Genomic DNA, 23,533 nt, shown 5'->3' on the forward strand with positions numbered 1-23,533 from the left:
GACCGCGGGGAGACTCCTCCAGTTGGCTACGCAAGGCCACCAAAGCGCAGAAGGCCAGATTGAACAATTGCAACGCTGCAGGAGGTGCTTGTGTCTGCAACAAGGCAAATGAGCGGAGCCTCAGCACCTTCGCAGGATTACGTTGACATGAGGGACAGCGACACTCTCTTTTTGCTGAGCCTTCGGCCAATGCTTGCTAAGATGGATGATAGACAAAAGCATCTTGCGCAATTGCGCATTCAGCAGCTTCTTTTTGATATGACGTATGGTCATGAATAACTGTTTAATGAATACATAGTTTACAAAACTGTGTCACTGTGTCTTTTACATATTCATGGTGGTGCACCTATCAGCCATACAAAGTGTCACAAAACCCATAATTTCAGTGCATCCTTGAGTTTACACTTGGCGCTTTTCTTTCCTTTCTGAGGGCCACCGGCCTCCTTCACGAACTGTAGGGATTTCCTTCCCTCGTCATCCTCTCATATGAACCTCTTTGGAATGGGGTAGGGTCCTGCACTCAACGCAGGGAAACATCCCACATCATCATCATCCATTCATCTATGTTGTTGTTGTTGTTGAGCTTACATTTCTGGCTGACATCCACGACGAACTACGCTGTATTGACCAGGCTTCTCTCCAATAGAGCAGAAATAGTCTGCATATGTATCCCGCACTTTCCGTGCATCACTAGAATACATGTTGCTGCTCAGGGATGTCACATCCCTGATGACATCACTGCTTGTCACAGATGCCCTTCATCTCCCAGGCACAACATCACCTGCCACACTTTCGGTGTCTACATACCCAAGTGGACAATAGCAATGATCTTGAACAGCTTCCGCTTCATCTAATGTGCGGAGGTAGTTGTGTTGACATACTGTACTCATGACTATTGCTTTCAATGTTGGCAGGCTTGCTGTTATTGGCTGTCTGTAAATACGCCATCTGCTTGCAAGAACCCCAAATGAGTTTTCAATGATCCTCCTGGCCCTTGACAGCCTGTAGTTAAACACAGCCTTTTTCAGATTAAGCTGCTTCCCTGGGTATGGCCGCATTAAGTTCAGCAAAAGTGGGAAAGCTTCATCTCCCACGATTACATGCGGTAAATGCACCGAGCTCTTTGGCAGTTTCTTTGGTTGCGGAATATCCAGGCATCCACTTGCTAGCTGAGCTCCAAAGTCCGTATTTCGGAATATGCCTCCGTCACTCCCTCGGCCCTGCTCCTGAATGTGCACTTTCAAGAACCTGTACCTTGCGTCGCAGACAGCTAGTAGCACGATGCTGTAATAGCCCTTATAATTAAAGAACTCGGATCCTCCGTTTGGAAAGTTCGGAACAGCTACATGTTTTCCATCTATGGCACCGACACAGTTGGGGAAGTCCCACATCTGAAAATCACGGGCTGTGCTCTCTCAAGTCGACATTGTGGGACACTGAAATAGAACATATAGTTGGGGTAAATGCTTGGAGGTGTGATGAAGTGCCAGAAAAACATGGAGAAAACAAACAGAACACAGGAGACAAGCATATTTTCTTTCAGTGCTGTAAACAAGAATCTCTTCTTATAACCATACATGCAAACAATGCATACCGGCAGGTAGACAGGTTCAAGTGCATACCATATGGCCTCGCAAGTTTCCCGTATAATCTTGCACGCTGTCGACTTCCCAATCCTGTAGTTAATGGAGCACATGTTGTTGTGAGGAGCCGTGAGCAAGGTACTTTTGCATTATTAGGACAACAAGTTTTGGGGTATTACTATGGTCGAAAGCGTTGCCATTGTCTGATGTGGTTTGAATTTGGTGCATCTGTATGAAACCGCGTCGAGAACAAAATCGACATTGGTTGAACTGACCAGAAACACGTAGGGCGGTTCAAAGTGCGATCTTGTACAAAGGGAAGCGACGTGGACTTTGACATTCATTCTTTTGTCAGGTCATAAGCATTTAGAGGGAAATGAGGTTATCTCGGGAGTCGATCAGCCACTTATTGCTTAATTTCTTGGATAAAGCCTTGCCGTCCCTTTGTTCTTTCCGTAGTACTTGATAATATCGAAAACTTGCTTGATGGAGGATTTTTGTTTGGCACAGAAGCGACCATTACAACGAGGCACAACGGTATTTATATTTTCGACACAGTGAGCTCATGCTGTGGTGCAGGTTTTCCATTCTTCAAGGCAGTATATATATATATATATATCTGACATATATATATATATATGTCAGACATATATATCTGACATATATATATATATATGTTTACAATTTTATCGTGCACTCCCAGCCGAGTACAGCTGTCTCGTCCTACTTGGGACTCGTCAGCCCGGCGTAGAGAAGTGAAACTAGGAACTTCCCTACGCCGGGCTGACGAGTCCCAAGTAGGACGAAACAGCTGTACTCGGCTGGGAGTGCACGATGAAATTGTAAACATATGCTCGACGTCCAGCCATAGAGCATTAGCTATTTTTCCTTTGTATATGTATACATTTATATATATATATATACTGGAAGAAAGGGGTTCGGGCGACCGCGAAATTAAATAGGTACTAACAAAATATGAGGCAGACAACGAAGATGTAGGAAGTAGAAAAAGGGGGAGTTATTTATTTACTAGTGGAAAGTTAAGGGGGAAGTCAACGTTGCGGCGGAAGCTCCGCCTTCGTCAGGACTGAAGAATGACAAATGACACTTGGAGTTTTATACAGTGCTACAATGACATCACAATCGGGGGGTCCCGCCACCTGGCGGCCGTCAGCAGGTCAAGTACAAGGAAGTGGTTGAGTCATGTCCGGTGAAGAGGTCATCGTCCGGGAGGTGGGATGGGATCCAAGGGCTGTGGACTGTTGTTCTGCAAAGAAATGGGGAACAAGCAGCAGTACACTATCTAAGCAGATAAGTTTCTTATTGTTGACAGTACACCAGGGTCCTCGTTTATGATAGATTGGAATTTGTAGATAAGGTAAGATTCGCGCTGTTCTCGGCACCGGTCGGAACTGAAGTTTGTTTGAAGAAGGAAAATTGAAACATCTTTAATTGAATGCCCTGGCTGGCTGAAATGGCGTGAAACTGGAAGATTCGGTTTTTTCGTCACGTCCGATCGGTGATTGTTAAATCTGATTCTGAATGCGGTTTTTGTCTGGCCTACGTACTGTGCTTGGCATGCGTTACATTGAAGGAGATAGATAACGTTGGATTCGTCCAACGTTAATAATTCGTCACGTTAATAATTCGTCCAACGTTGTGCTGACGGCCGCCAGGTGGCGGGACCCCCCGATTGTGACGTCATTGTAGCACTGTATAAAACTCCAAGTGTCATTTGTCATTCTTCAGTCCTGACGAAGGCGGAGCTTCCGCCGCAACGTTGACTTCCCCCTTAACTTTCCACTAGTAAATAAATAACTCCCCCCTTTTTCTACTTCCTACATCTTCGTTGTCTGCCTCATATTTTGTTAGTACCTATATATATATATAGATATATATATATATATATAAGTGAAAAAAAAATAGCATATATACATATATTTGAATTGTAATAAACCCCCTTTTGCTTCCCCTACCCTCATTATCTGTTTTTCGTTTCTTGTTAAATGTATATATATATATACCTACGCACCTACGCATTGCTGATGAAGGCCCAATAAGGCCGAAACAGCTGTCCAATGCTGGTGTGGCGCCGTTTGGGACTTATAAACATATGTTCAACGTGCAGCCAAAGAGCGTATGCTATTTTTCTTCACTTAATACTTTACTGGCTTCGCACTGGGCTTTCAGAGGTGAGTCACTCACCCTGACGGGAGGACATCACGTTCCACGTGACCTTCTGACGCCACTCGCTCAAACGTCGCCCACCTACGCATTGCTGATGAAGGCCCAATAAGGCCGAAACAGCTGTCCAATGCTGGTGTGGCGACGTTTGGGACTTATAAACATATGTTCAACGTGCAGCCAAAGAGCGTATGCTATTTTTCTTCACTTAATACTTTACTGGCTTCGCACTGGGCTTTCAGAGGTGAGTCACTCACCCTGACGGGAGGACATCACGTTCCACGTGACCTTCCTGACGCCACTCGCTCAAACGTCGCCCACCTACGCATTGCTGATGAAGGCCCAATAAGGCCGAAACAGCTGTCCAATGCTGGTGTGGCGACGTTTGGGACTTATAAATATATATATATATATAGATATATATAACCTACACACAAATGTGCAAACAATGCTTGAGGAGGCAATACCTCAGTGTCAGCGCCAGCCTTTCCGCTGCAGGGATGGCCTTCCTGAAAGATGTATCCATCCGACTGATACGCGGCTCCACCATTGACAGCAGCTGATCAGACCTGTGTATAAGTAGACGACACATGAGGACACTCGCTGCACGAAGTAGTGTGCAGCAGACCAAATTAGGAACACTGTCGCAAGACTAACCTTTCTTTCGTCATTCTAAAGTACGTAAAGTGCGTTGGCCCGTCGTATAGCCTCATTTCTTGCACAAGGTGATGATATTCGCCGAAGCTCTCACGGTTACGCAGAAGCCTCCGTACCCATGCTAGTCGTTCCCGTTGCTCGTAATGCACCAGAAGCGACGAGGAGATCACTTGTGCTATCAAAGCCCAGTTAATTGGTCGCGCTCGTCCCATATAAACGGCGACGAACTTCAAAACATCGTCAAGGAATTCGGAAGAGCTGCTGGTGGGCGCCATTACTTGGCTCGGTAGCCAAGGTTGGCGGCGCTGCAAACGGGCCTCATTCATTGGAGGAACGTAACGCCTGAACGCAGTGGTGTGAACGGGAGTACGGACCCTCAAACGTACGTCCGCTGCGCGAGGAAAAACGCGTAAACGCAAGCGTAAGACGCAACCGCGAAACGCAGTAGTGTGAACCAGCCTTTAGGTTAGCTACGACGTTACCCCCTTCCTCCCCACTACGAGCTTCGAGAAAGCAACCGGATCCAGACCGGGCGCGCATCTTCCTGCCTGACCACAAAAAACCGATCCGAGATAGAGAATATGGGGAGTTCGTTGGTGCAGTCAGGGTAGCAGCCGTGCAAAAAACGAAAAAAAAAGAGAAAACCAATGTGTGAACAGCACCGTAGGTATTGATGGGTTTGTGTGCTGTCCGTTACAAAAAAGAACAGCGCATTGGCGAGAACAACGGTCGTGCGAAGCTGGCTTTTCGCCGGTTGCCGTTATTGATCGATTCACTTTAGCATTTTTCCTGACATTGATAAATGAACGCATCGCTGTATTACACGCACGCCTAGTGGCGCTCTTCCTCAATTAAAACAGGCTAATTCGTCCGTGGATTGGTTCACGCTTACCTGCTAAAGAAAGGATGGCGACGATCACGACCGCTCTCATGGCTGTAACGTGTACAGTTCCCGGCAGTACCTTGTTTGTGCGTGCTTTTATAACGCCCTGACGGAAACGAAAATATTATCTACCAAGTAATCTCAAGTGACACATGAAAACAAATTCTACGATGGCCATTCTAGTGGAAGAATGAGAACTATGTAGGTCATTTTGCTCGCATATTGTTCTCGAAGATGTTTCACCTTTGGTTGGTTCGCGAGGAAGAAGCCCATTTGGATTCGGTTACGGCAGCTGCTCCGACATCTTTCGGATGAAATCTGTATTGAAACCCGAGAATCTGCGAGAGAAATTACTCGACATCCCGTCACGTGTGCAGCGCTCGTAACGATGTACGCAGCATCAGAGTGTGAAGGCAGGTACATCGTAGCTGACCTTTCAGTTCATTTCTTGTGCACGCTCACTGCTTTTATCGTGACACGTAGTTGTATCCATATGTTACATTTACTTAAATGAATTCTTTTTGTTGACCGCCTCTGCTGCTTCCCAAGATTCTGTTCTAATTTGCTGATTGAAGGCACAGTCCAGTCCATTCCTAAACTATAGTGTCATGTAGCAGAGTTACGGTGCGTCTGGACAGGGCCTTTCTCCTATGACCTCCCACTCCTTCGGTTAGCGAGTGAACGTCACGCAGCCGGAGCATGTGCAGCTGAGGAGGCTGTGCTGATCTTTCAAATTCTTTAATATCTCAGCACTTTTCGCACGAAAAAGATTAGCCGAGTAGATTGTCGGCCGATGCCTAACATTGTGGTATCGGTTTCATAGATGGGTTTCCGGACACGACCGTCCTTTTCAAGGGACTAGGAGATTTCGCGAACACCCCGTCAACTTTTTCCTGGTAACGGTTGTTCCTGTCGAAAAGTTCGTTCACCAGAAATCTTTCCTATTCAGGAGCCGTGTTTGCTAATCCACGAACGGTTCCAACCGGCTCCGAACCTTTACCTCGTGACTGCTACAAGCTTGCTCTTACGCTGGGTTTGCACATGGCTCAGAGAAAGAAGTGTCGTGCCAATACAAAATAAAGATTAAGTTTATAGGCTAGCTGCTGCACATCGCTGACGTTTCCTTGATTCATGTATATTAAACCAGGGTTGGAGTAAGTTACCTTTCTGGTAATTTCTAGCTTAACTATTGAGTTCCTGAATTCTTTTGCAACTCGATCTTTTTTTACGTAATTTGTTAAAGTGACTCGGGTAAACTCAAAAGTTGCTTTTGTTGTGTTCTGGTTCACAAATAACGCTAACCTGCGTCCTCTTTTCTGGCAGAAGGGGCTAGACTTCTGGCGGAATACAAAGAAGTTGTTACGTGAGGGCATAGCATAAGTGTCCCTTCGGTTTGCCTCTTGCCATCTCTCAGGAAGTTGTTGGACACCTAGGTTCTTTTCATTAAACGATTGCGGTGTTTGAGATTCTGTCATCTTCTGTTTCTCTTCCCTGTCTTGGGCTTCACTGTTGTCCTCTTTACTCCCTCTCTAATTAAACAACAGCGATGTGTACGTGTGCTGCGCATCCTCGTCCGAGTCCGCTGGTTTCTTGCAGCTTAGGTGTACGCTACGACTTTAGTTTTGTCCTTGTATTCAGAGACTCAGGCGATAGAGCTTTCATGATACCTGCAAGCAGTGCATTCCGAATGGAGCAGGACACTGTGGAGCTTGACGAAATGACACATTGGGGGGGGGGGGTATGTTTAATGGGGGGATCCATGTAATATGCTCATTCAACTAATTCCGACGCCTGCTTCAGGGTCCTTGCTGTGCTTGTGCTCTGTCGCGGCATTAAAGTCTTACGACAACCTAAGGAAGCACACAAATCCACGGTTTCATTCATCGTATTGAAGATATAGGTACAATTATAAAACGTCTCGCACCATTCATTGTACGAGCAAGATTGGAAATACTTATACGATGATCGAGAACTAATGTGTGCACCTTACGTGGACAGTAGCTTGAAAGTAATTTGTTACTTTTCCAAATTAACTTGATAACTTCAACATCCTTTGCATAACTTGTAACTTCGTTAGTTTGTTAGTTGCATTTTTTATGAAGCAACTTAACTTGTAACGAGTCATTTGCGGATTGGCTTCATCTCTGTAGTAAACTATCATAAAGTCACTCCGTGTGTCAAGTGTGGGATGGCATGCGATCGCGAGTTTCCCACCGCGCTAAAATGTAGTCTTCAATATGCTCGACCAATCACAGCAGGTAAGGGAATGTACGGCTCGCGTCAAGGCTAACTTGAACACCGCTCCAGCCTGTGAAGCGGGAGGAGATCCACCTTGCTGCACCTAGCAGAAAACAAGGCCTTCATAACGAGGGTCACCCCCTCTAACTATAAATGGATGACCAAAACTGCCTCCGCAGTAATTTCTACACAGCACTACCATCATCCGCAGGCCGGAATGGCGTTCAAGTTAACTCTGATGTGAGCTGTACGTATCTCCACAGCGATAATGTCTTGCGCTGCAGTGCGTCTAGATTGTCGCGTACAGACGGAGCCGAGCACTTCTTCGCTGATTTATTGCGTTTATGCTACGAGCGCATCGAGTCGGAGTTGTCCGAGGTCAGGTTTGGAACGCCTGCATTCACATGGGGAGCTCCCAGCAGGTGGGAAAGGCGAGATGAGGTTGGAAAATGATGGGAGGTGGCAAATGAACTTCCGGCCATAACACCTGGAAAACCGCCGTTCCTCGGAGAGTATTGTTCTGGTTAGAAATGCAGTTGCAGTTGCCATGTGAGACCATGAGAGTGCGTGCAGAATTGCTGTTCGTTTTGATTCCATTACGCAGCGCGTCCTTGCTCTTCATGGGCACCCAGAAACTGAAACTGAATTGAATTGGATTAAGTGACTTCCCGGATTCCCCGAGGGGAGAAATGAGAACGATACAAGTACACCTTCTTTGTTTCATTGACCTTTTTCTGAGACAACATGATGAGCTACGATACGAAGAACAACACTTCGAAGTAAAACTGCGCTCCATTACACGGTCACAACATTTATCAGGATATATACTTTAATCATTTCATATTAGAAAGGTTTATCAGTGATCATTTTCCGGTATGTGCTCTGCCTGACGTTAGAATAATTATCCTTAGCTCACGTAATCTCATGTAAACCGTGTCGTCTGCGGCGTGCAAATATGTCATCGAAATCCGTGAATGAGAAACACAATTTCCCACATCAACATGCTTTAGGAAGGTCAAACAAAGCTGTTCGTTTCAGAAACACTTATTAAGACAGTTTTAAGTGTTTAAGAAATTAAGTTTGAAAGTCGCCTATCACAGCGGGGCTACTCGAATCAATAAAGAAAAAAATATTTACTCAAGGGTATGATGAGGTGAACACAACCTAGCGCTTCTAAACACACACACACACACACACACACAATATCGCAACACACTCTCTTGCATACTACATACAGGGTGTTTGCTGTAACGTGTCCCTGAATTATATAAAAAAATATAGACGTTGTACAAGGATGCGGATTGCTGTGTTGGTCTTTGCGGCGACCAGAAAAGGCCGCTTTTGTCAATTTTCAACTGCGATAAATTTAATTTTTAAAATTGATCTGGCTAATATACCAAGTCAACCCCACGTTTTTTCAACGGAAATGGAAAACGCATGTTCGACTTACCCCGAAACATTACTGCACATTACAACATTACTGAAAATTACTGAAACATTACTGCGTCTAGCACCACAGTGGAAACACAAGACAAAAGGAAACAAAAAAAAAACGCCGTTTTGGGACGCTTCACTTGACGCGTCAGATGAAAATGAAGGCGTGACTTTATCAGAGGCAGTAGATTTAGTGCGGCGGAGGAATGTCAAGGGGACGGAGCAACGACGGCCTGCATGGCGCTGAAATACGCGCGGCCGATAACTTGCGCGTCCCAAACCGTCGGTTTTGCATTTCTTTTTTGCTCTTGTGCTTCCGCTGTGGTGCTGGATGGATTCAGTGATGTTTCGGGGTAAATCGAACGTGCGCTTTTGATTTCCGTTGAAAAAAATAACGCGAGGTTGACCTGTCAAATTAGCGAGATCAATTTAAAAAATGCAATTTATTGCAGTTGAACATTGACAAAATTGCTGTTTCCTGGTGGCAAAAGTGCCGCAAAGACCAATGTAGCAAACGGCATCCTTGTACAACGTCTACATTTTTTAAAGTATAATTCGCGGACACGTTATGGCAACACCCTGTATAGCGAAACAAAATCGCTATCGTAGTGCGCTATCACAGGCTGCCGGTGATGGTGGGAAGACGTGAAAGGTAGAGTGCAAAACATGCGTGGACGGAGTCAGATGAAGACCAAGTCGAGGCGCTACTCGCAACTTTTTTTTTTTAAATTCCGTGTTAGAGCCGCGAAGTGACTGTGGGCTATGAGCGGCGTACAGATGTGGACAGATGGAGGGAGGACAGCAGGAAGGAGTCGGGGACGGTGGGGTTAGTGTGCGTCCTGGGCCGACTTCAGGGTGACATTCGTCCTGAAAGTCCTCAGAAAACCCAGGGAAAACCTCAGATAGCACAGCTAGTGGTAGCATTCGAACCCACTACCTCCCAGTTTTCAACACGACCTTGACTACTACCAGCGAGCAGAGGCTTTTACCCACCCGGCCATGCCGCTGGTGCACAAACCTTGAATTGACCTTCCTCGTCGCTCATCTTAGGCAAACTGGCACGCGATCACCGAGTGGCGGACTACCGGTACCAGGACTACAGTTTCACCGAGGAATCGCTGCGAGTCCACACTTAAGCTCCAGCCCTGACCTACAGCTGACTGGCCATGATTCTCTGCGGCACTTTACTGCTGACAACGCTTCGAGCCCTCCGCTGACCTGCGAGTCGTGAGATTTTCGACCATTCGGCTTGCATCCCACGCCGTTGCAGCTTCAATGAAACCCGCCTGCTAGACTCGAACTTGCCCATTCTACCTTGCTTCTGTATCCACCGCGACGAGCAGGAACAGTATACCCAGCCATCCCTCATCTACGTGTCCCTCCTATTCTCCCGTTGACGGTGATGGCGCAGGCTTCGACCGTAAGCAACACCATCTAGATAAATGCCATCCTCCGTGGAGCGAATGTACAGGGAAAAAAATTTCGTTCAGCGTCGGTCGCCCTGCTCGAGGCGTCAAAAATGCGAGCGTTCGCCGGCGATCTGCACATGCCATATATTTTCGCGCAGCGTCCGCGATTCCGGAAGTGGTAGTGGTGGTGGTGATGATGAAATGGCTCGCCTTTGTCGGCCTCACATATGTGGGCAACGACACGATTGACAACCTGGGGAATGTGCGTCGTGGACCGTCTTCTAAGGGCAGAGGCCGGAGGCGTCAGCTGCGGATGAGCACGAAGCTGGCCAATCACAGAACGAATCTGCGCCAGCTGCGCTGCTATGTCGTCTGCACGACGTCGTCCGTATTCGGCAACCTCTGTAAGCTTATGCATTTCTATTTCGCCAAAAATGTTTCACCCAAGGCACAACACCTTAAAGCAAAGTCGGTGGTACGATTGGAGTGCAATAAATGATTCTCATGGATACCTCATTGTGTTTCCTATATATTTTCGTATTCCTGTTCCAAAAGGCACGACGCTTTGTTTATCTGCTTCAAACAATCAAGCTGCAACACAGAGTTGTAAATGTGCTATTAACACGCTCACATTAGTTTTGCAACTGGTTGAATGACGGAAACTAGCTTTGTAGCCAATATTACGCGGTATGTTATACGTACCTGTCTGTGTTTCGCAAATGTGAGCTAAAAAGAGAAAATTCAGATCATAACGCAAATTACATTCCGAACTATTCAATTGCGCTTAGCTTTCAGAAGTTAGTGAAATTGAGGAACCATCTCGTCAACCAAGTGACACAACAGCTACTTCAGTGATGAGCACCGGAAGTACATCGGTCTCACGAAGACCAAGCTGCGAGACTGCTTCAAACAGTTTTCCTGTGAACAACAGTGTTTGTGAACGTGTTAGTGAATTTCGAAATGTTGCGAACCTTCATAGAACACAGGGATCACGCGTACGTGAGGTATGTGATGTTGCATAACGATGAAAAAGATCGGTCATGTGACCTCGTACTCGTGAATACTATACAGGTCAATGGTATCATTTCTTTGAACAGTGTTGTTGTACGAGAGACAGATCCCACACATCCGACATCCGACGAGTCATCCGACATAAATGACACACAGCTTAGGAGACTCCACGACATTATTCTTAACCACAGTAATGTTTTCTCTAAGCAGAAATGCAACATAGGTTTTTGCATCGATCTCTCTGGTGGCATTTCTGTTCGTATCAAGTCTTATCGCTTGGAATGACAGAAAATTCATCAAAGAAGAAATCGACAACTGGCTAAGTTAGGTGTTATTCAGTCAGAGTCACATTATGCTTCCCCAGGTTTTGTTGTTGGTCAACCATTTCATTCCTTCAAGAGGAAGGACGTTGTAATTGCCTATTTTGATAACATCTGTACCTGCACTTCCACCATAGTTGAACATCTTGATATTATTGACGGGAGGTACTCAAAATCCACCATTAAAAATAAACCGCTTAAAAATACACGGTTGAAAATAAACCGGGAAGAATAAACCGGTTAAAATATTCCCTTAAATATCACCGGTTAAGAATCCGCCATTAAAAATAAACTGTTTCAAAATCCCCCATAATCTAGCACGGCGGCGGATTGATACGGGACTGTATCTCTACGCAGGGGATAGGTATGATATCTCCATCGTATCGGCTCGGGACACCCTTATTGTGTTTAGCTGGTTTAGTGCCGTCAGCACTCAGTGAAATTTGCGTGCTTCGTAGGTCACTTGTGTCGATCACCGAAATATAAATTGTCGCCAGTCACGTCTTCTTGCACAAACGTACGGGAACAAAATCGTTTTCTTGACCGTTAATTTTAACGGCTTCGAAGCGGCAACCACATATAGCTCACTATGTGTGTGCTTGTGCTTCTATGTCATAAACGGTTTCCACTGTCGAAAGGAATGTATCCCGTTTGGAACTCATAAAAATAACCTTTCAAAAATAAACGTATGAGTAGCCACGGTTAATAACAAATCTCCCAGAATATATGCTTAAAGATCAACGCACAAAAATAATCGCTCAAATACCCCCGTGTAAATAAAAACGCTAAGGAATCCCCGGTTAAGAATATGTCGTTAGAAATAAATCGTTTCAGAATCCCCCAAAATCAACCATACGGTTGCTACTGTCACGTGGTATAAGCGCGATCAGCGGGTATAAACGCGGTATATACGCGGGTATAACGCGTGGTATAAAACGCGGTATCAGCTGCGATTGAAATAGACAATCCGCTTCGACAAATAGTCCCAAAGTTTGCGAATATAATTGGACTCCTGGCATGAGTATACTTCGTACATCGAACTTTCATAGTTCGTACGCGAAGCAAGCGCACTTCACTTGAACGTCAGTGTAAAGCGAACTCAGAGCACACGGACGAAAGAATGAGCGCTCAGCACTGAAACGGTTCCCGTCGATGCTTTGTCAAGCGAAATAACGCGGGACATGCATATAATGCATTGGATTTTCTACACTCGAAAGGAAAACATAGCAAGAACACACACACAGAACAAATTCGGCAGCCATGACAGATCACTGGGTAGAGGGTGAGTGCTAACAAGGGCAAAAACCACCAATATAAGTAAGCTTCATCTTACGGCTATCTACTGCGTAGAGATACACATATCATTCCGCTGTCGTGTTGAACTACAGGACATATTTTTAAACAGTTTATTTGTGATGATGTATTTTGGAACGATATATTTTATGGTGGATTGTTGAGCGATTGTTTTTTGGGCGGGGATTTTTGCGCGGTTGATTCCTTATGGGGGAATTTTACGCGGTTTATTGTAAAACAATATATTTTGAAAGAGTTTTTCTAAAAGGATTTATTCTTAAAGATTTATTTGTGTAACCCCCTGTCCAAAGTCTGTCGCTGTCCTTTGGGATAGCTGCCACATTTCAACAATAAACGGTTTATCTGTTGCGCTGTGACTATGCATATCTCTTGATTGACAAGTCCGTATATAATTTTGCACTAAATGTTGCTGGTTCATTGCACCGTCCGGCATGTCTATGTAAACTGACGACGCAGCGACCTGTTATTTAATTTCATGATACGATGCCGCTCTACGCACGTACGTTGATGTGCGCGTGTGTGTATGTCATACCTAAGCTCAATAATTTTCCCAGACACCCCAACATTCCACAAACCTCAGTGAGATTGTCGCTCTTTGCAGAGCCCCCCCCCCCCCCCCTACCCTCCCACCCCAAGGCCGAAATCGTAGCATGTACAGTTCATGTGTTGTGGTGTGACTGTGCACCTTTCTTTTGTGGGGTCACTGCATATATATGGACTTCAAAACAAGGAACAATGTGGTCAAAGCTTTATGGGAGCACTTCACAGTATTTTCCTCATTTTTACCTTTATTACTCGTGTATCGACAATGGCCCACTTTTATGTACTTGCTCCTGCAAGTTACGTGTACTAAGACAGAAGTAGGCCACAGAAGAGATGGCATTACATTGCTTGTGCACAAGGACGGATCTAAGATTTTCCCGAGGAGGAGGGGGGGGGGGGTCCGGTGTGGACAAGTGCCACGTGCATGCTGGGATTGGTACACTGAATCCTATGTTCAAGTCTGAAATTGAGGGGGGTCCGGACCCCGGGATCCCCCGCCCCTAAATCCGCGCCTGCTTGTGCACCAGCTCCCGTGGCATGGTGGTTCGGATGATCGCTTTCCACGCCGAGGTTGGGAGGTGACACGCGTTTGGCACCGGCTGTGCTGTGTCAGGGGGTAGGAGGTGTTTCCCTCTCCCAAATGCACTGCCAAAGGTGCAGTTTTCGGGCCTGTTGAACCCCTCCCCTCCCCCAATCTGACTATGTCCATGGTTGTATGTCAGTGAAACGTACAAATGTCAGACGTGCGCAGTGGAGCCAAAATGTTGCCTGCTTCCGGAGATGACCCCGAGTTGGAGAATGGAGCATAAAACAATTAAGAAAAACATGGCACTTTCCCACAGTATCAATTCTTATAAAATTTATTCCAGAAATTTACACCGTATTTTACACCGCTCCGAAATTTTGCATTGATTTGTGCAACGCCAGTACTTTGCTTGAAGATTTTATTACTGACACACAATTGTGTCGTGTAACATATAAAAAAAATTCAGTAATCCCTCTCAATTAGAAGAGTTCTGCTAATAATTTGAATCACTTCTTTCCTGAGGCACGCCCTGCAGAAGTTCCAGGATAACAGGATATTGGCTTAGGAGTTCTAGAAGTTTCTACCATGATCACTGTCGCTCGTGATTTGTGTGCAAGTACAGTTTATTTTAATGTATGGGCAAACAGCACCACTTTCTGCAACACTTTGCTTAAAATTATGCATCATTCCCCAAAACATCTGACTGAGCTTGTTGGCGATTAGCACACAACCTGCGATGCATCATTTACTTTACATAGCTGCTAGACATCCAAGGACAGTGTTGTATTGTAGCGCAGCCATCAAACGATGACGACGAGCGCTGAGCTAGGGCAAGCGCGAGGAGCGACAATAAACCTTTCAGTTGTTTCCAAACCTTCGCAGGCTGCGGTAGTCCTTTCTTCTCCCTCCGCGTTGCCTGCCTCATTTGGTGACCCGCGTTGAACATACGCAGCCTTTGCCTGAGTCGATGCCATCACCCTCAGGCAATCATTCCTCCAGCGCAGATGATCCGCCTATTTCGACGACCACTATGCTGCGGTTGCCCCCTTTTTGGCGCCAGAACCCGCGGTCTTGGTTCAGACAGGTCGAGGCCCAATTTCAGCTTCGACATATCCAGTCCCAACAGTCAAAGTATTTTCAAGTTCTGGCTGGTCTTCCTCCGGAAGTTGCGGCAGAACTGGACGATGTCCTCGCCGCAGTTCAGCTCGATCAGGCATACGACGTTCTGAAGACCGCCATCTTGGACAGAATGGCAGTGTCCGCACGCGCTAAACTCCAGCAGCTACTGTCTCACGAAGACTTGGGCGACCGAAAGCCATCGCATATGCTCCATCGCATGAAACAACTCCTCGGCGATTCCGCTACCGAAGCACAGCAACCCATCTTGAGAGAGCTGTTCTTTCAAAGACTTCCGCAAGCGATGCGTGTGGTTTTGGCAGGGTCGGAAGATTTATCCCTTGACCGACTGGCCACGTTGGCTGACCGGATTGCGGATTACTCAGAGCCCCCTAAGCCGTCCATCATGGCCGCAGCCACCTCGGAGCAGTCTCCGCGCTTGGACCGCATTGAGCTCCAGCTGCAATAGCTTACTGATGCCTTGCAGTCTCTTACGGCTGCCGGTCCTCGGCGCCGTAGCCGTTCCGCTCCCCGATCCCGCCGCCGCTCATCACCGACTCCTTCTCAAGAACCCCAGGCCGCTAACCGGCTTTGCTGGTACCATCATCGTTTTCGACACAGAGCTCAACGTTGCGTCCCACCCTGCGCTTGGCAGGAGAACCAACGGGCCGATCACTGATGGCGGCAGGCGATCCCGGCCCTACTCCCAGCCGCCTCTTCACTATACGCGACCGCATCGCGGGCTATCGTCTTCTGGTCGACACTGGCGCTGAGTTATTCCAGCGTCTGCTGCTGATCGTCGCCGTTCCCACTCCGGCTCAAACCTTCAAGCCGCAAATGGCACAGCGATCAAGACCTATGGGCTACGCTCTTTAACGCTCGACCTTGGACTGAGGCGAACTTTCCGCTGGGTGTTCGTTATTGCCGACGTCACGCAACCCATACTAGGCGCAGATTTCTTGGCATTCTTCAACCTTGCCGTTAATGTCCGCCATCGCCGCTTATGTGACAGCACCACTACGCTTCAGGTGACAGGTGCCTCGTCTCCGCAAGCTCCGACCGGTATCCGCGCGCTTCGTCCTCCTTCGCCATACGCCGCGCTCCTGGACGAGTTCCCGGACATTACGAAGCCCTGTAATCTGAAGGCCCAAGTCAAACACAACGTGACACACCACATCGCTACCACCGGCCTTCCCGTCTCTTCTCGCTACCGCCGGCTCCACGGTACTCGTCTTGCCATAGCCAAACGAGAGTTTGAGCATATGTTGGATCTGGGCATCATCCGCCCGTCCTCCAGTAGTTGGGCATCACCATTACACATGGTACCGAAGAAAGACCCAGGTGACTGGAGGCCGTGCGGGGATTATAGAGCCCTCAGCACCAAGACAATACCGGACAGGTACCCGCTGCCCCATATTCACGATTTTACGGCTGATCTTGCGGGCTGCACAGTATTTACCACCCTGGATTTGGTTAAGGCTTATCACCAGATCCCTATGCACCCGCCCGACATCCCGAAGACCGCCGTTATTACACCCTTTGGGCTATATGAACTCGTGAGAATGCCATTCAGCCTGCGCAATGCAGCGCAAAGCTTCCAGCGGTTCATCAATGACGTGCTACGGGGATTGCCATTCGTCTATGCATACATAGACGATCTCCTTATTGCAAGCGCCTCCCAGCAAGAACACGTCGATCATCTCCGCCAAGTGTTCACACGCCTTCAAGAGCATGGCCTGGTGATCAACATAAAGAAGTGTAGTTTCGGACACAGCGAAGCCCAGTTCCTTGGCCATCACATCGACCAGCACGGCATACGCCCGCTGGAGTCGAAAGTTCAAGCCATCCGCGATTTCCCGCGCCCGCAAACAGTCCGACAGCTCCGCCAGTTCTTGGGCTTGCTCAATTTCCACCGTCGTTTCATTCCCCGCTGCGCATTCGTCCTACATCCCCTCACCGACCTCCTAAGGGCACCGACACCATCCACTTTCCCGTTATCCTGGTCTCCGGAAGCAGAGAGTTCCTTTCAGGCGGCAAAACAAGCTTTGGTGAGCGCAACGTTGCTCGTTCATCCGATTCCATCTGCCCCAACACGCCTGATGACGGACGCTTCGACCACAGCCGTTGGTGCTGTTCTGCAACAGTTTGCTGACGGCGAGTGGCGGCCGCTCGGTTTCTTCTCCCGCCGCCTCAAGCCCGCTGAGGCACGCTACAGCACGTTCGGCCGCGAGCTTCTTGCCGTCTACACTGCTGTGAAGCACTACCGTTATCTACTGGCTGGATGTGCATTCCACGTACTCACTGATCACAAGCCGCTGACGTTCGCGTTCATCGGCAACCATTCCGGCTACTCCGAGCGCGAAACCCGCGAGCTGGCGTTCATCTCTGAGTACTCCACGGACGTTCGCCACATTCCAGGTGTTGACAATTCGGCAGCTGATGCCCTTTCGCGCATCCACGCCCTCCCGTTTCTGCCCTCTCCTGTGAATGCCGCCCAGCTTTTGAAAGCCCAAGCACAGGACGCAGAAGTAAAGGACCACCTAGCCGGCGCATCGTCTCTGCAGCTCAAGCCCGTCTACCTACCCGGCTTGGACGATCCCCTTTTGTGTGATGTGTCCACGCCCCGACCTCGACCATTCGTCCCCGAGCCTTTGCGCCGCAAGATATTCGCCGAATACCACGACATTGCTCATCCCGGCGTGCGCGCGACGCATAAGGCCATCGCCGATCGTTACGTCTGGCCGGGAATCAACAGGGACATCCGCAGGTGGACCCAGTCCTGCATCGCTTGTCAGCGGTCGAAAGTACAGCGCCACACAAGGACGCCTATTCGGCCGTTCCCGACCCCAGCCGGCCGCTTCCACCATCTTCACCTCGATTTAGTCGGCCCACTGCCCATCTCTCATGGCTGCCGATACCTTGTCACGGCAGTCGATCGATTCACGCGCTGGCCAGAGGTCGTCCCCATCCCCGACATAACCGCTGACACCGTCGGTCGCGCCTTCCTTCTTGCCTGGGTCGCTCGTTTCGGCTGCCCTGCAATCGTCACTACCGACAAGGGCAGGCAATTCACCTCACGCAGCTTCTCATCCCTCCTTGCTGCTATTGGTGCACAGCACATCACGACCACCGCTTACCACCCTGCGGCAAATGGGATGGTTGAGCGGCTACACAGGCAACTGAAAGCCGCCATCTGCGCGCGCCCCGACCCCACCACCTGGGTCGACCACCTCCCTTGGGTCCTCCTTGGCCTCAGGTCCTCCCTCAAGCAGGACCTTAAGTGCAGCTCCGCTGAATTAGTCTTCGGCTGTCCATTACGGTTACCTGGCGATTTCTTGGAGCACCCTTCTAGGCACCCTCCCGCGGGTGACGACTTCGCCAGGCAACTCAGGGATCACTTCCGCACCATCCAACCGGCTCCGCCTCGGCAACCTTTGTACAGGAAGATATTTGTGCACCCCGACCTGAACAAGTCTTCCCACGTGTTCATCCGTGCGGACCACGTGAAGCCCCCGCTTACTCCAGTATACACAGGCCCGTATCAAGTCCTCTCCCGCGACGACAAGACGGTCACGGTCGATATCAACGGCCATCGTACAACGGTTTCCCAGGACCGGCTCAAACCCGCATATGTCGAAGCTATCACCTATCCGGCGCAGCTCCCCGTTCTGCCGACACGACACAAGGGCCGTCCGCCTAACCGTCCTCGACAAAACGCTGCCTCCTGGCGCTCTCCACTGGTCACGCACCAGTGTCTAGGGGGGGAGCCCTGTAGCGCAGCCATCAAACGATGACGACGAGCGCTGAGCTAGGGCGAGCGCGAGGAGCGACAATAAACCTTTCAGTTGTTTCCAAACCTTCGCAGGCTGCGGTAGTCCTCCTTCTCCCTCCGCGTTGCCTGCCTCAGTATCTTGTAAGGGCGAGCTCCGACCACACGACGTAGGTACTAACTTTATTCTCTTCAGAATTATCGAACAGTCCGTTCCTTTTACCTCCTCTTTTTTCCCCCTTGTCACGTCTTCCTCTTTTCACAACATAACATTTCCCTTTCCCCAGAGAATAAGTTCAAACCACAGTTCATGTTTCAAACCAAAGTTAAGTTCAGGTTGCCGCTGGAGACAGCCTGCATGCGTTCCAAGTGCGACCATCGCTAGTGCGAAATGTACTTCTGTTGACAGGTGCCATTATAGTTAAGGGCTCACTGTAAGATGAATGTCCTTTCGGGCGATGCCATGGTAGTTTGACTCTGATTCTGTCCCCTACGCGGAAAGTGGGCTCTTTAGGGTTCCTGCGCTGGTCCGCATTCTTTTTCTCGCGAGCCTGGTAGGTTGCTACCCTGCGACGTAAGTTCTGGACTTCTTCAGAGAACTCGTTGTCCATGTTAGGAAACCCCACGATGTCTAATTTTGTGCGTAGCTTTCGGCCATGCAACGATTCTGCTGGTGACACTTTCGTCGCCGCATGAGGGGTGCTCCGATAGATTGCGAGAAACTCCTGAATTGTTGATTCCAAAGGAGCGTGAGAAATTGCAATAGTCTGTAGATAATCTTTTAGGCAACGGTTAAAACGTTCCACTTGACCGTTCGACTGTGGATGATACACGGACGATTTGCAGTGCATGATGCCTCGTTCACTTAAGAAGCATTTAAAGTTACGTGACTCGAACTGTGGACCGTGATCTGTTACAATAACTTGCGGGTAGCCTTCACGGCTGAAAAACGTCAGAAGGAAGTTGATGATGATATCGGTTGTGACCCGTGAGGCGAAGGCTACTTCGGGCCATTTGCTGTAATAGTCCACCGCTGTAATTGTAAATCTGTTCTGCTATGGGAGAGTCCCGAACGGTCCGACAATGTCTACCGCAAGCTGTTTCCAAGGAACCGAAGGAAAAGGTACAGGTTGTAATGGAGCAGGATGTGGAGTTGCGGTTTTGTCGTTCCGAAGACAGGTGTGACACGTTTTAACGTACTCCTCGACATCTAGGTCCATTTTAGGCCACCAATACACCTGTCGGATCCTCTGTTTGGTACGGACGATTCCTGGGTGTGATTGGTGAGCTATATCAACAATACGTCGTCTCAGCGCAGACGGAGGGACTACTGTGTCACCACGCATGACGACTCCCTGTATAACAGACAAACTTTCTGCGACTTTGAAGAAGCAATACAGTGAGGGATTACTCTTGGTTGATGACGACCACGTTGAGCCTACGAACTTGTACACAGTAGAGAGAACTTGGTCTTCTGCTGTTTCTTTCTTGAGCTCTTCCCATGTAATGGGGTGAAGACCTTGCTCTATTGTGCATATCATAACCATGTCGCTGTCCTCGTTGTTCCGACCATCCTTATGAGCTATGGGTAGGCGAGAGAGCGCGTCAGCGACCTCATTTTTGCTGCCATTTCTGTAGATGATTTGATAGTCGTATCGTAGAAGTCAGGCAGCCCATCGGGCGATACGCATCGGTTGACGACCGTAACCCTGACTCGATAGAAGAGTGGTTAGAGCTTGGTGGTCTGTACGGAGTGTAAACCGTCTTCCAAGAAGTAGGGTATGCCACTTTTCGCATGCATACAAGCAAGCTAGGGCTTCTTTCTCGCCAACCGAGTACCTCCTTTCGGTCTCGGAAAGTGTTCGCGAAGCAAATGCCACAGTGTATAGTCCATCCGGGTGTTCCTGTTCGAGTACGGCTCCCAAACCGTAATCCGAAGCGTCCGTAGTGACAACCGTTGGAAGTCTGGGATCAAATATAGCTAACGTGGTGCAGTTCTTGATCAAGTGCTTCAACTTGTCAAACGATTTTTGCTGTTCGTAGCAAGCAGGGATCGTAAAGGTTCAGTGAGTGTCGCGAAATGTGGCACAAACTTGAGATAATACGAAGCGAGACCCAAGAAGGACCTCAATGCTGTCACGTTCGTAGGGTGGGGTGCATCCATGATGGCCTGCATCGTGTCTTCGTCTGGGTGAATACCCTTGTCAGAGACTGTATGTCCCAGAAACTTGATTGACTGGACTGAGAATACGCACTTCTTCAGGTTCAGCGTTAGCCCGCAACTCATCAGTCTTGACAATACTTGGTCCAGATTTCGGTCGTGCTGCTCCTGTGTTGTCCCAAAAACGAGAACATCATCTAAATAGTTCAGCGTGCCTGCGCAGTCCTTGAGTACGCACATCATCATCTTCTGGAAGGCCGCAGCTGCTGAAGAGAGACTAAAGCACACTCGTGTGTAGCGAAACAAACCTTCGTGGGTTATAAAGGCTGTGAGGTTTCTACTCTCTTCTGCCAAGGGCAGCTGGTGATAAGCGGAGGACAGGTCCAACTTGGAGAAGGCCCTTGCTCCAGAAAGTTGATGAAAAATTTCTTCCGGGTGAGGGAGTGGATGGGAATCGATGACGACGGCTTCTTTCGGACGGCGGAGGTCCACACATAGGCGAATCTCTCCAGTTTTGCGCCAAGCGACCACTACCGGAGATACCCATTCAGAGGCGTCAATCCTTTCAATGACACCCGCTTCTTCTAGCCTTTGTAATTCCGTTGACACTTTGTGTCTAATTGCAATAGGTAAATGACGAAGCTTCTGTTGCACGGGAGTGACTGAGGGCTTTACTTTGATCTTGAGCACAAACCCTTTTACCATTCCCAGTCTACTTGAAAATAGGGCCGGAAATTTGAGAGCGTACTGAGGTACAGTATCTGCATTCATAGCTTGTACTTGGTGACATTCTCGTGTTGCAATTTCGAGAGAAATGTCTAACGCTTGTAGTAAATCGAGGCCCAGAACTGCTGATTCTTGTCTCACAACGTGAAAGTGTCCTGTTGTTTGTCTTTCACCAAAAGCAACCTTCGCAGTGAAGACTCCCAGTACTGGTATGGGTTTTCGAGAATAGTCAGTGAGTTGCGTCAGACTGTTGCGTAATGCTATGTGCTTGAAATTGGCCTGAAATAATGAGTTCGGAATGATGGATACCGACGAGCCCGTGTCAACTAGGAGACGTATAGGAGTGCCCTCCACTCGGATCTCGCAGTATATAGGCTCTGTCGGACCCGTTGTGAGAACTTGTGCTTCCGCTATGTTCTTAGCTTCTTTCGTAGGACGGGCGCTCTTGCAGACGGACGCGAAGTGTCCCTTCTTGTTGCACTTTTTGCAGAGATTGTCCTTTGCCGGACATAGGGGATTATTCGCTAGATGATTAGTAGAACCACATCTGTAACATGTATGCTTAGCGTTTTTAACTTTCTTCACTTGTCTTTGCTTGCTAATCGCTGCTACTTCAATCTGGTCAGGCAAGGTGGCTGAAAAGATGCGAGATTCCCGCATAGCTTGTTCTACTTGACACGCTATAGTGATAGCGGTATTGAGCGTAAGGTCCGGCTCCAACAGTAGGCGATCACGAACTTGCTTTGCCGCAACTTTCTCAACTAGTTGATCACATATCATTTCTTCTGTGAGATCGTTGAATCTGCATGTAGACACTAAAGCACGTAATGCTGTTACGTACTCTTCAATATTTTCACCAGGAAGCTGGCTTCTTTGCCGAAATTTGTAGCGTTCGACTGTTTTGTTAACTGTCGGTGTGAAGTAGCTGGTCAACTTGCTTACCGCTGTGGCGTAGGAACTGTGACTCGAAGTTGAGCCTTCAGACGTTGAAGTTTCCGGTAGTGCATACGGGCGAACCACCTCGGGTAGAGAACGGAAGATCCGCTGCCCTTCTACCCCTAGGCAATTCAGCAGGACGGCTGTCTTCCTGGCGTCTCCGAAACGCGTTCCTCCAGAGGCTTCCAAGTACGTATCGAATAGTAGATGCCATTCCGGCCAGGGAATAAGTGGCTTACCAGGTACAGCCAGAAACGGTGGCGGAGGTTGTAGGTTCATTATAGGTCGACTGCGCCAATTATGTTGTATCTTATAAGGGCGACTCCGACCACACGACGTAGTTACTAACTTTATTCTCTTCAGAATTAACGAACAGTCCGTTCCTTTTACCTCCTCTTCTTTTCCCCCCTTGTCACGTCTTCCTCTTTTCACAACATAACAGACAGGTTGTATCTATAGATGCTTCACCTCAAACGTGAGATAGGCTCCGGAGAACACCATAAGGTTTGTTGAACAGTTGTACAATTAATTAGACAGACAGAAGATTATCACGGTTTCTTTAAATTGTTCTTGATCACACTGAAAGACGATAAGTGTAATGTCAAAAATGAATGACAGAATAAATCTGGCACGTTACCTTTAGGAAGAAAATTTATCAGTCTTGTTAGTGTAGCAACCAGTTAGCAATGATTGGTTCTCAGTGGACCCACGCCAAGACCAAGA

At 48.2% G+C, this 23,533-nt stretch overlaps 2 protein-coding genes across 2 annotated transcripts; one reads left to right on the forward strand and one right to left on the reverse strand.

The window, feature by feature from the left end:
- The first annotated feature begins 15,069 nt into the window (after positions 1 to 15,069).
- On the forward strand, positions 15,070 to 15,687 carry LOC135375494 (uncharacterized). The gene has a single exon (XM_064608187.1). It carries the CDS (start codon positions 15,070 to 15,072, stop codon positions 15,685 to 15,687), a length of 618 nt encoding a protein of 205 aa, XP_064464257.1.
- A 5,311-nt stretch (positions 15,688 to 20,998) lies between these two features.
- On the reverse strand, positions 20,999 to 23,092 carry LOC135375495 (uncharacterized protein K02A2.6-like). The gene has a single exon (XM_064608188.1). It carries the CDS (start codon positions 23,087 to 23,089, stop codon positions 20,999 to 21,001), a length of 2,091 nt encoding a protein of 696 aa, XP_064464258.1. The 5' UTR covers positions 23,090 to 23,092.
- Between the last annotated feature and the right edge of the window lie 441 nt (positions 23,093 to 23,533).

The sequence above is a fragment of the Ornithodoros turicata genome, unplaced genomic scaffold, assembly GCF_037126465.1.
Source record: "Ornithodoros turicata isolate Travis unplaced genomic scaffold, ASM3712646v1 ctg00000882.1, whole genome shotgun sequence".
NCBI lineage: Eukaryota > Metazoa > Arthropoda > Arachnida > Ixodida > Argasidae > Ornithodoros > Ornithodoros turicata.